Genomic DNA, 13354 nt, shown 5'->3' on the forward strand with positions numbered 1-13354 from the left:
TAATAACAACAAAGGGATTATACTTTTTAACTTCCATTATTTTTTATATATAGAAATGAGTCTTTTAAACAATTTCAAAACTAATTCATATTGTGTTGGTGGCAGACATTATAGTGGTGCTAATAATATAAGTGGAGCTATTACTTCAAAATCTAATAAAATGTTAAGAGGATCCTGCACTAAATGTAGAAGGAAAAAGTCAATGACAGTATCTGATGCGACAATAGAAGCTGAGGGATTGAAAGATTTCTTCAAAAGTGTTGGTAGAGCTACGGTTAACATTGGAAAGAAAGTTGCTAATAATCCAGTAAGAGCATTAGAAATAGCAAGTAAAATAGAAGAGCAGCTGCAAGTAGAAACCCTAGAGCTGCTTTATCAGCCAAACCTGATTTAATTAAATTTGCAACTAAGGGTGAAGGTAAAAAGTTAGTACAAAAAGGAAGAGGGTTATACTTAGGTACTAAGAAGAGATAATTATTTGATTATAGTCATGATTAAATTTATGATTATGTTTAAATTTATGTTTATAGTCATGATTATATTTATGTTTATATATATCTATCTATCGGTGTAACCGCTTCGCGGATAAATATTAATACTAATATTATTATTACTAAACATACTATTATTACTAAACACTAATATCTTTAATCTAAAAAAATACTCAGCTTGTTTTTCTTGTTCTTCTTATATTCTTCATATACCTTGACTAATTCATTATATTCATCATTATCTATTTTATTATCTTTCATTGATTTAGTATGTAGTTTATTAAACTTGTCGCTAAACTGTTTACTTAAAATATACATTTGTGAATACTTTATAATTTTATTTCTTATTTTAGTATTAATTGTTTTTGATAATGAACCACAAACAGTTGCTGTAGCAAAAGCTGTTGGTATAGAATAAGGTAATCTTATACCTGTTAATGCAACTGATGTTGTTGTTGCCGTTGTTGCAATTGATGATAATACTATTTCTGTTATCTCAGCTACGTTAATATAATTTTTATATCTACTTAACTTCTTATTACAGTTATTAGTTTCAGTTTCGTAATAATTTCTAATATCTTTTATAATGTTAATATTATTATTAAATTTATTATTAGCTAAGATCTTCTCATCTATCAATCTTTCTGCTACTGATGACCAATCTTGATATAGTAATCTCTCACTCGGTGCTGTTGGATTGGTCATGGACTCCGTCATAGCTTTGCTTATTTTCATTAGTAAAAAACTTTCTATTTCTTTCGTTATATCTTCTTGTTTAAATCCATAACGCATCTCAAATCTTGCTTGCTCTTTATTATCAACTGACGTACTTCGTAAAAGTATAGCAATTATATATTGTACTATTGTCCTTTTATTCTTTATAAGTGCTTCATCAACGGCAGAATTAGTCTTTTTTATTAACTTCTTTAAATTCTTTTAGACCCGTAGTAAACATATCATCTAAATGTATGTTATTAATATTTTGATTAAACTTATTATTATCAAATTCTTGTTTTAATTGATTATATTTAGAGATAATATCAGCAGCAACTTTATTACAAAACTTAACAGTATTTGTAACTTCATTTGCTGATTCAATAAACGCATTAATTAGTACATCATTAACTTGTGTTTCATTTAGTTGTAATGTTTTAGTTGTGACTTTATCAAATTCACCTTTTCATAGCTCAGTTTTGTTTTTACTTAAAATTTCTATTTTATTATTCGTTATTGTCGTTAATAAGTTATTGTCACAATACTCTTTATTAAGAACATCTTTTTCATCTATTGGAAGATGTACATTTGTAATTTTACAGGTATCCTTCATATCAAAATTATCATTATCTTCTAGGAATAACCCACGAGCATTACTTAGTGTTAAGTTGTTTCCATTCCCCATATGATGTTTCGCTTGGTTAAATCTATTTCTTGTCATTATTTATATTAAGAAATATATTTAATGGTTCTAAAACTTTATTATTAGATTCAAAATCAAACTCGGATTTTAAGAGTTCCTGTTCATAATATTTACCTTCTATTATCTCTTCATTCATATCTTCTATTTTATATTTTGGTGGTTGTGTTTTTAGAACTTCATTAACTTTAAACAATTCTCTATTCCAATTAGAAGTGTAACCTTTAGAGAAGATATTAAGTTTATCTGCATTTCTAACATAATCACCAACTTTAAGCTTAGGTTTAATATTCCTATAAATGAATGAGTAATTAACCTTATCGGGATTATTAGAAGCATCAACAGGTGTCATATTAATTGTTGAATGAATGTTATTGTTATATGTTATGACTGCATCATTTAATATATTTACCCAATTACCATCACCATTGATAAACATTGGTTTATTAATTATATGTAATATTGTTCTATTAAATATCTCTATGAATACAGCCTGTAAATAGCTATATGTAGAATATAGTTTTGTTTCATAAGTTATTAACATTTGTTTTAAGTAAAGATTTAAATGTTTTATAGTAAAACTCACTACCTCTATCTACCCATAACATTTCTGGTTTTCGACTTTCAGAGCCACCCTGTGGATGTTCACTTAATACTATTTTAAAACCATTAGTTATACATAAACCAGATTTATTCTTTAAAGGAATAGCCCATGCATATTTTGAGAATATATCTATAAAAGTTAATATATATTTATAATTATTATTGTATTTACTTAGAGATTACTTATCAATTAAATCAGCTGACCATGTTTCATCTTTATATAATGGTATTATTCTTACTCTTCTAAACCTTGTTATTTGAGGACTGAATACTTTTTTAGCTAGTTGTTGTTGTTGTTTATCCACATTTTTTATGGACTTAGTCATGGTTTCACCTATCTGCAAAGCAGGTTCCCTGATCAACGAAGTTCTGAGCTTGGTCATTTACCATAGTTAAAAACAAAATTATTTAGTTGCTCTTGATTAATAATATCCATAGATAATAGTTGCCTAGATATATCTAGCATTTCATCATATAATCCATCATGACCAGCTTTTGTTTCTGTATTAATAATTCTAGTCTTTCTATTAAGTTGTTGGGGTCAGTCTTAGTAAGACCGCCGGCTTTAACTTCTTCTTCTTCTTCATTAGTATCATAAATAGTGGATTCACTACTAAAGGAATCCCTTCTCGATTATGCGATACTAATTGATAATCTTCTTATAACTTTCGATCTATTACTTTTAGTATCTCCTCTTTGTTTATAACCGATATCCCTTAGAAATCGTTTTACTTTGTTTTCATCAGCTTTTATGTCTCTTTCTGTCACATTTTTATTAGTGATAAACATAAGGAAACCTTTAGTGAAATCAGAGTTAATATTTCTTAGTTTTATACCATTCGGCGTTATATGAGTGGGCACATTATTAATTGTAAACTCATTTTCATTTGCATCGAATGGGACTAATCGTAATTGAATATTCGTTTGTTTTCTCATATCTGCTAGAGTATCAAGCATCTCGTTACTTAGTTTAAACAACTTGCCCTCTCGACCTGGCAATGTGATAGGCTCTCTGACAGAGAACCCGCTTTGTTGAACTGGAGAGAACTCTAAAGCTTTCAATGCATTTGTGTTTTCTTCTATCCGTAAACCGAATTCACCGATCTGCGCAGCAGTTTCACCAATTGCTTCCATTGTTTGTGTATGGTGGACTTGTAGTATTTCACTATTAGTATTTAAAGTTTTAGTTAAAGGATCAAATAACTCTTCTATTTCACCATAATATTCCTGTTGTTTTGATTTATCTTCTAATCTATTCTTTCTGTTTTGTTTTTCTAGATAGTTTAATTCTATAAGTTCATCTAGCTTAGTCATTTTTCTATATAAAAATATTATACTAAGTATGAATTAGATCTATAATTATAATTAAAATAACTAATTATAATAACTCATATAATATAATAACTGCTTCTATTAATTTTCTGTTGCTATCTATAGTTAATTCTTTAATATCATTAATCAGTTTATCTACATCCTTATCCTTATCCTTATCCTTATTTAGTTTCTTAATCCTATTTAACAAATCCCTTTCAAATAAATATAGTTCCTTATCATCAGGATAACTTTTTATATTGTTTACATAAAACCTTTTATCATCAAATATACTTAAACTAATCTTACTCGTTTTTGTTGTTGTCATGCTATCCCCAACTTTTTGTATTCCGCTTTCATCTACTGTTCTCTGTGTATTATTCATTAATGCATCATAATAATCTATGTGCCTAGCATTATTATGCTTCTTTGCTTCTTTATTCCTTTTTATTTAGTGTTTTTAGGATAATTTTGACGCTATATGGTTTGGGGGACAATGCTATAAATTCCTCAATAATCCTACTCCCCAGCTCGTGCTTAAACTTGTCGGGGACTTTATTATTAGTTTTTATAGGTATGTCTAGATTACTTAAGTCCATATGCTCATCACTAACTTTACCTTCACTATAACTTAATACGAAACTGTCCGTATCCATATAGTGAAGTGTTAGATCTTTGAGGGATGGTTGTAGAATATTATAGAATACATCAAACATATGTAATTTGCTAAGTTCGAGTATTGTTACTCCTACATATACAGGTGAGCTATATTCTATTTTTTTCTTTATATACTCTATTTGACAATAATCTCTATATCTAGTTATATTCTTAAATGTTGGTTTACTTACACTTTTCATTATCTTTTCTTCATCATGCAAGAACTTGCTTTGAAAGAAGTGTAGAGGATTCATGCACATTCCTCCATATAGGGAGTTATTCATTAATTTCCTTACATCCTTCTCTGCTTCAGTTTTAGCTGTTGCTCTTTTGTTAGTATTGTTTTGTATATAATCTCTACATATATAATCTTGTTTAAATTTAATTACTCTATGTATTTTTGTTACTTTTAATCCCATCTTAACATAGAACTTTAACATCCTATAATGAACCATATATTCTGTTTTGTTGTTTTGGTCTAAGATTAATTTCTCTGATCTTGCCTTGCCTCCATCTCTTTCTCGATATCCCAATTCAGTATCATTTATCTTTCTCTTATTAGGCATTAGTGCTAACTGTTCTGTTCTCTCTTTACATTCAATAGTATAAACAATCTGGAGTATTCAATATTACATCTAGAGTAGTAGTAGTAGTAATAAACTCAAAATCCTTATAAGGTAACTTTTGCATCATTGCATAACCATACAGTTTGTTTGCGTCTATGTACCAGATGGTCTTACCACTGTCATTGTCATTGTCATTGCCCTTACCATTGCCATTTCTTTTACTATTACCCTTAGCATTACTATTACCATTATTAATATATCTTTCACCCATTATTCCACATATACCACCTCTCTTTGCTTCAACAGAATCATCTAGCATTTGTTTATCTTGTAATATATCTAATGTAACACCACTTGACATTAACCAACAATCAAAACTATAACCCGGGAGACTAACGTAATGTAGTGGATTGAGCTTGATTTTTTTCATACTTAATTTAACATATTCATTCATGCAATAGTCTAAAATTTCCACATCATTCTGTAAATACTCTATAGTTAGATCTTTACCAGTTTTATGACTGTTTTCATTATTAAAGTTATCTACTTCTTCTTGTGTTGGTAATTTATTATGTAGTGAGGATTTGAAGTCTTCTATTTTTAGATTACCTATAAGATTGTCATAGGTAGCTTTGCTACCACTGGTAGTTCCACTACCATACGGCTTCGTCGTGGTGCCCATCTCGTCTAAACCAAAGTGTTCATATGAATATAATGTTTTAGTTTTACACCCGTATATCTTTGCCATTTGATCTAGAGGCATAGCTAAGAAGTTATAACTATCTAAGAATTTAAGACAACCAATGCTAAACATCTTAGACTTACCAGCAGCTAGTGGTATGCTATCTACTTTTCTTTTATCATTATTCTGTTTGAAGAGTTCACTGCATAGTAGGTTGAAGTCATAGCCAGAGCCATTACGGAATATTACAGGAATGAAGTTTTGTTGTTTGTATCTTAGATTACATATTTTACATGCCGGTCCTCTATATTTACCAGTTTCATGACAGTGATCTCTTACTTTGTTACTACATGTTTTGCTGCAGATATGACAAGTGTTATTGGTTTCATGATATAATTTATCTTCTGTGAATATCATCTTTTCACTACGTTTGAAATTATTCTCTGTTTCTATTTCTAATAGATCTCCAGCAAATCTTTTGATGCAGCCTAGACCGAAGTAGTGCTTGAAGTTACCTTGCCAAGTGTAACCCACAGTTATTGGAATATGTTCAGCTATTACATATTTACAATCATTAGGTGAGACTTCAACAATGCAACATTCTATATCGGCAGTTATATTTTTTATATTCTGACGTTTGTGTTCATTTATAAAAGTAATATGTTTTTTCTTAGGACAAACAATCTCTGGTTTGAATGAGTTGTTGCATTCGTGTTTATCGTATTTAATTTGTGAGTTAAACCAATAGGTACACCTATCGCAATAATAATTTTTAAGGTTATTTTTATTTGGGCGAACTAATAGGGTTTCTATATTTTTATTAGGGCACAGTGTTCTATTTGACCATTACTCCAAACTAGTATTCTTACATCTTTTCTATCTTTATTAGAATCATCCACTTGTTTAAACAATTCTACCTTATCTCCACCACAGGGGGTGTATAACCAAATATTAAAATTGTATAATTTCTGTATTCTTAATATGTAGCCGGAGTCATCTTCATGTTGTTGTCTTGGTTCAATTAGTTTATCTACATATTTACTTTCTCGAGTTGCATTACCTATGACTGGATGTAACCATGCGGTGATAGTTAGTTGCAAGCAGTTGTATTTATAAATTCGTATATTTAATATCGATTTAGAGTTTTTGAGATCAGCTGGTAAATCTATATGGGTACCAATAGATGTTTTAGTTGGTTCAATGTTTAACTGAATACTTCTTATTCCAAGAAACTCGAAATAATAACCATAACCTTCATACATTTCCTTTTCAAAGTTTAACGATCCGTGAAACGGCTTCGTCGATTGTGTGAAGTCTCCATTTTCATATATTGCGTTATTAATAATATAGTCAGTATTGAAAAATATTTTAGTAGTTTTAACTTCTTCTTTGGTTCTCTTTTTATACTCACACTCGGCTGTGATCTTATATTTAAAACTCTTAAATTTTCTGAACTGGTAACATTTTTTAATTTCTTCTAAAGAGTAATTAGTTGCTTCATCTATATCTTCAATGTAATTCCCACCTCCACTTGTAATATAAAACTCTCTCATGTTCTGACTAGAGTTTATATCGAAGTCTTCTGTGTTTTCTAGATACTTACGATTAAGATTATATGAGAGAGTAGTTAGAGCTATTTTATTCCTAAATTGTTCATGACATTCTTTACATTCATATCCGTGAAAGGGGCTCTGCCCTTGGTACCCCAATGGCTTCGCCGATCTAATTTTAGAGTAGGTGTTGTTTTCGGTTTTGGCTTTAGTTTTAATAATATAATCATCTTCATCCGAATTATACACCCTCTCCGAGATTTCTTCTTCAGACTCAAACATTTTCTCCAATAGTTCCTTATGTTTGAGATGGTATGATTGATGCCTTTATAAACCCTTCTTTGATTCAAATGATAGATTACAGACATCGCAGAAGTTTATGACACTAGTATTAGCTGATTGAGACATGACGTATTTATTTAGGGAAATAATCGAAAAATAATTTTTCGAAAAATGAAAATGAAATGCAAAAAGTGTAATATTGAATATGAATGTTGTAATAATTATAAAGAATTAGAAAATTCTTGTTATGTATGTAAAAATATGGTTAAAGTGAAAGATTATATAGAACATTTGGGATATCATTATTCTGATCCTGATCAATATCTAACATGTAGTATGTGTAATGTTTATAAACATATATCATTATATAGATTTAGAAAAAGGAAATGTAGACTATGTATTTATCTTCATAGATATAGATATGGTCATACTAGAAATCAAGTATAATATTCAAGAAGACACTGAAAAACACAAATCACTCTGTTTCCACCAATCTCAGTGTTTTTGACTGTGCTCTTTTTGTTCAAGTTATCCACGAAGTGGCTTCATCAATTTTTGCAAGTTTGGTTTTACGTGCTTGTTACACGATCTCACTAGTTATACTGAAAAACACCAATCACTGTGTTTCCACCGATCTCAGTGTTTTTTTACTGTATACCCATCACAGTGTGTCCTATATACAGTCTCACTGTAGGGATCTGCGAAGCAGTTTCACTGATCAACCTTACTGTGAATTTGTTTTTTATCTCACTTAGTTTCATAGTAATTCACATCAAAGTCGGGGGACGTTCACTGGAGTTAGTGAGGAAGGAACCCCAAACCTTCCGTTTGCTGAAGCAACTTAACTAGACTCGATGATTTAACCACTACGCCAAGTGAGACAGAAAGTTTTAGTTTTAGATTGATTAAATATTGATTACGGAGATATATGAAAATTTTCATTATTTTAACATTTCTTTCAATTTTTGTTCAAGTTTTCTTTTTTGTTCAAGTTTTTTCGCAAGTTTGTTTACGTGCTTTTTACACGGTCTCTCTAGTTACACTAGTATCTGGGATACGTCCACCGGAGTCGGTGAGGATCTGCGAAGCAGTTTCACTGATAGAACCCGAACTATCCGTCTGATAATGGACAATTACCAGCTTAACTCTGTACTGGTGGATTGCACTAAGTGAGACAAGAAATGATAGATTTTGAGTGAAAATAAAGCTAATATAGTAGTGGATAAAACAAGGAAATCAACAAGTAGTAAAATTTGGCCCTATTCGACATGCGCGATTAGCGTTTGGAGAACAGGCCAAATTTTGCTGGTGGTTGATTTCCTTGTTTTATCCACTACTTCCGGAATATTAGCCAACGTTAAAATTAGCCGAAAAAGTCAAAAGAAGGAAAATTAGAAGAACTAATTGCATGAGATAATTGCGGTAAGCAAACATAAGTGGGACGCGCAATTATCTAACTCACTTACACATGAAAATAACGCATTTGGCCATGCCTCAGTGGCCTATGGGACTTGATATGAATCGATCACAACCGAACAAAATATCACGGCCGTTCTCAAATCTGATTGGTTAAAATCTCCTTTTCGGCTAATATTCCATTCGGCTAATTTTTCTTTCGGCTAATATTCACGGCACCCGCGCCGATTAAAGACAAGAAATTCATCTCATTATCATGAGCTTGTCAAATTTAATATACTTGAAAAATCCCCCCCCCCCAATGCATTAGTTGATGTACTGATTTCCTTCTACCCAAAACAAATTTTAAGTTACAACATAAACAAGTTTCACGTTACAACATCGAAAAACGCTCATCAGCTACGCCTCGGCAACCTAAAATGATCTGATATTTCAAAGGTTCTTAAGGTTGACGTTATTTGTCTAAATGAACTCTAGATTGTAATTTGGTATCCAGTAATTTTAAATTCGTAATTTTGTAATTACCAGATTCTCCTTTCCTCGAAGCATGAGAGCTGAAGACCGCACGTTGTGAATGCGGCCGCTTCAGTCCCTTTCTCGTCAATACTTATGAAGCAGTTCTGAAGAAAGCTGCTCAGTTTCATATCCGCATTCTTACTAAAACAAATTTATAAACAGCGACTCAACTCAATCATCGACAAAACAGGTGCTCTCTAAAAAAAACATGAAATGACGCGAATCTTCTAAAAATAAATCTCAATTGATCAGACATTCGGTTGCCGTAAATTTAGTACTCATTAGACAAAATGCGTTGAAATTCGAACTAAAATCGGTCAAAGATTGCACCTTTCAATAAATTAAAATACGTTACAAATTCCAACGCCCAATTCATACTTTGTTATCGACACTACTGTTGCCTTTAAATCAACAATTGTCACGATCTGATTTCGCTCCCTTCATTCACACGTTATATATCCTTTTCAGTTTCAAGGTCATATTTGGTTCTGATTTCCAAACAGCACCATAGCCACACCATTCGCCCAAAACAACCGGATGATAACTCAACCAGTTTATACGCAGGACCTTGCCGTATGTAACCAAATTGATTGATGATTTATTTTCTTAGGTTTGATGAAGATAGACTTGTGTAACTGGTAAATACTGTAAAGTAGAATTAAAGTACCTGATGAGATAATTATACTGGTAAAGCAGATGTCTATACTCGTTTGTAAATGAACTCAGAGGACACCAGGAAACACGGACTTGCTTGAGAGATCAATACATATTTACGAAGAACCAATACATCCCGAGGTATAGATCTATGGAACAACTGAACAAGACAACACCGGACAAATACCCCGAGATTTAGCTGATTAAAACTTTGTCTGGAAACTGTCCAATAATTATATCTTCTTTACGCTTGAAAACATCAATCAGAATTATTTACCAACGTTATAGAATTCTTGTTTCTTTCAAAGTTAAGATTGAACTGATTATTTGTGTTAGAACATAACTACTAACAACTAAAATAGTAGCCATAGAGTCGATAGCGCGCATCCGAAAACCGATCTAAATTAGCAAACTGTTAATAGGAATACTATCCCCAGGCGGGGCTAGGGGTATTAGCCGACACACAAATTAGAAGACACGCCAATTGGCCAACAGATTTGATAAAGACGACGTGAAAAAGATCGAAATTGAAACTGTAATAGTGTTATTAGAAGCGTCGACTTATTTGTTCGGTCGTAATAATTTGTTGTGTTGTGATAGATTCGGTGCTAGGAAATTGAGCCGAAAGGAAAATTAGCCGAATGAAATATTAGCCGAAAAGGAGATTTGAGAACCAATCAGATTTGAGAACGGCCGTGATATTTTGTTCGGTTGTGATAGATTCATATCAAGTCCCATATGTCGCTGAGGCATGGCCGTGGCCCGTGAGGCATGGCCAAATGCATTATTTTCATGTGTAAGCGAGTTATATAATTGCGCGTCCCACTTATGTTTGCTTACAGCAATTATCTCATGTAATTAGTTCTGCTACTATGCCACATTTTGACTTTTTCGGCTAATATTCACGTCGGCTAGTTTTCCGGACACCGATAGATTCATATCATGTCCCACGGGCCGCTGAGGCATGGCCAATTTAGCTAGCAGTAATAGCCAAATGTTGTTTGTTTTAAAACTAAGGGACGCTACTTTACCCAATTAGCGTGGGGGTAATTATCATGAACAGTGGTTTTCGAGTAGCTATATTTACTTAAGTGTCGGCTAAAAGGTGTGTCGGCTAATTTGTATGTCGGCCAATTGACCGGCCACGCCCCAAGCAACCGCACTGTGAAACGTCTAAATAGCTACAGGCTAATTGCCCTAATTATTTCTTAAAACAATAAGTTCTGGTGATAATGATCCTTCTAAAATCGTCCCGTTAACAACTATTTGAATGTAACTCTACTTTTTTTACGAGTGTTGCATGTTTTCAGCCCAACAATTTTTGTACATTTCACCTTTCAAACAATAACAATGTCAACAATTGTTTTAGAGCCGTTGTTCCATAAAAATATTACTGAGATGCACCAAGACCATCAATTATGCGGCTTTGCTCCAGTTCTAATAAAGATCTCAAAATTGACTGACATTTGATTAAGTTTTCTCATTAAACTTATTCCAGTTTTTAATAACAGCATAGCCGTAAAGTCTAAATTTTCTCAGTTATGAATTTGACGACGTTATACTTTAATATAACAGTGTTCCAACTTTGAAACACTCCTTTTTCCAAACAACCGATAAATCTCAAAAACATCAATCCTCTGAAACAGTGTCATTCCATGACAATCACAAAAAATTTCAATTTTTTTCACTAACGTCCAGCTATCTATCATTCATTTTGCTTCAACATATTAACCTCAATGCAGCACAATACCGAAAGAAGATTTGCAAAGAAGACCATCAGAATGTTAACCCCCTGTCATTCGAAGAACATCATATATTCCCAAATATTGTGTAGGTCATGAAATTTTATTTGTTCTTGTTTCGGTTTTTGAAAACAAAAAAGGAGATCCGTACTGGAGAACAAATTTTTCGGATAGCTATTTACTGTCCATATCAAAAAAATCCCACTGGTAAAAATTCGAATTTCTTAAAGTTTTGTTTTGCACTGAGCAGCTTAGCAGAATCAATATTTACATCTCATATCCTCCCTGTCGCATCTCTATACAGGAAAGATATGGCATACATATTGAGTCTACTCAGCTGATCAAAAGTCAGCGAAAAATTTCAAAATTCAAAACTTTCAAAACCATCAAAATTTTTCCAGAGTGATTCTGATGCTAGTGCATTCTAACATGGACTCATATCGTTGAATTTATGCTTCAGACAATTAGTTTCGTAACCTTCCACAAGTAAATATAATAGGAGCCCAGATAATATTTAATAACATAACATGACAAGAAATTTTGTCTCAGCTATTCGCGAAAATACTACGCCAATTGTAAGGACAAAAAATGCTAAAAAGCAATGTGAAATATCTAATTAAACTACAGAATTGGTAAACCTGTTAATTCTCGCAAAACTCAATTAATTAAAAAATAACGAAACGCACAGTTTACATCTCTAGTCAAAATATTGGATTTCACTGCAAAACCAATTGAATACAAAAATCAAGTGATACAAAGATTTGATTATTTAAAAAAAACAATATGATGTTTTTCTCAAAAAAAATCACGTTAAATTTTACTAGCAAAGCATTTAGATGAATTAGGACAAAAAAAAACAAAAAAATGTTTCAAAAAACTATATGGTCCTATATCATCCCGAAGCAAAAACAAATTTAGCCAGGAAGGCTCAAAAATGAGCCACTACCGGAAAAGCGAGCCAAATTGATATTTCAAGAGGCATATATTCCATCTCAGAGCGTCTTTTTTGTAAAGAAAAGTTGCTGCCTTTAACATGGCAAAATGCTTCCCTCTGCATTTTTCAGTAAAACATTGCCCAGAATAACAAATTATCTCTACGAAGTTCAGTTCCTAAAATGCATCACTTCATAACTTCGATACATTGATTTGAGTGATTAGCAAATTTGCTAATAAAAAGTCACAGGATCGTTGATCTTTCATGTAGCACACATTGATTACCTATTTTATCTGTCGTTTTATCAGTCATATTGATAAATTAATGAAGTTCTGCAAAAATGATGCAATGAACAAAAGTGAGTACTAACAATCAGAACAAAATTAATTGTCTTCAACTGATATTTGAACATGAACAGCATGTATTGATTGCATGGGCACTGCAATATTTGAGAGAACGTTATAAGGTTCACTTTGCATGATCAATTTTGAATAAATATCATTTCAAAATAAATACATTGTTCTTTCGCTTTTTTG

General features: G+C 31.8%; 2 protein-coding genes across 2 annotated transcripts in view; both read right to left on the reverse strand.

Moving 5' to 3' along the window:
- Nucleotides 1-13354, reverse strand: part of LOC142346258 (serpin B6-like) — a 51504-nt gene that overhangs the window by 26579 nt on the left and 11571 nt on the right. The gene's annotated exons all lie outside the window — the stretch shown is intronic.
- Nucleotides 1-13354, reverse strand: part of LOC142345829 (iris-like) — a 32724-nt gene that overhangs the window by 12750 nt on the left and 6620 nt on the right. Inside the window, exon 2 of the mRNA XM_075398231.1 lies at nt 9498-9629. Coding sequence (XP_075254346.1) covers nt 9498-9629 — 132 coding nt within the window. The remainder of the gene's footprint in view (nt 1-9497; nt 9630-13354) is intronic.

This window comes from Convolutriloba macropyga, chromosome 9 (assembly GCF_964194025.1).
Source record: "Convolutriloba macropyga chromosome 9, txConMacr16.3, whole genome shotgun sequence".
Taxonomy (NCBI): Eukaryota; Metazoa; Xenacoelomorpha; order Acoela; family Convolutidae; genus Convolutriloba; species Convolutriloba macropyga.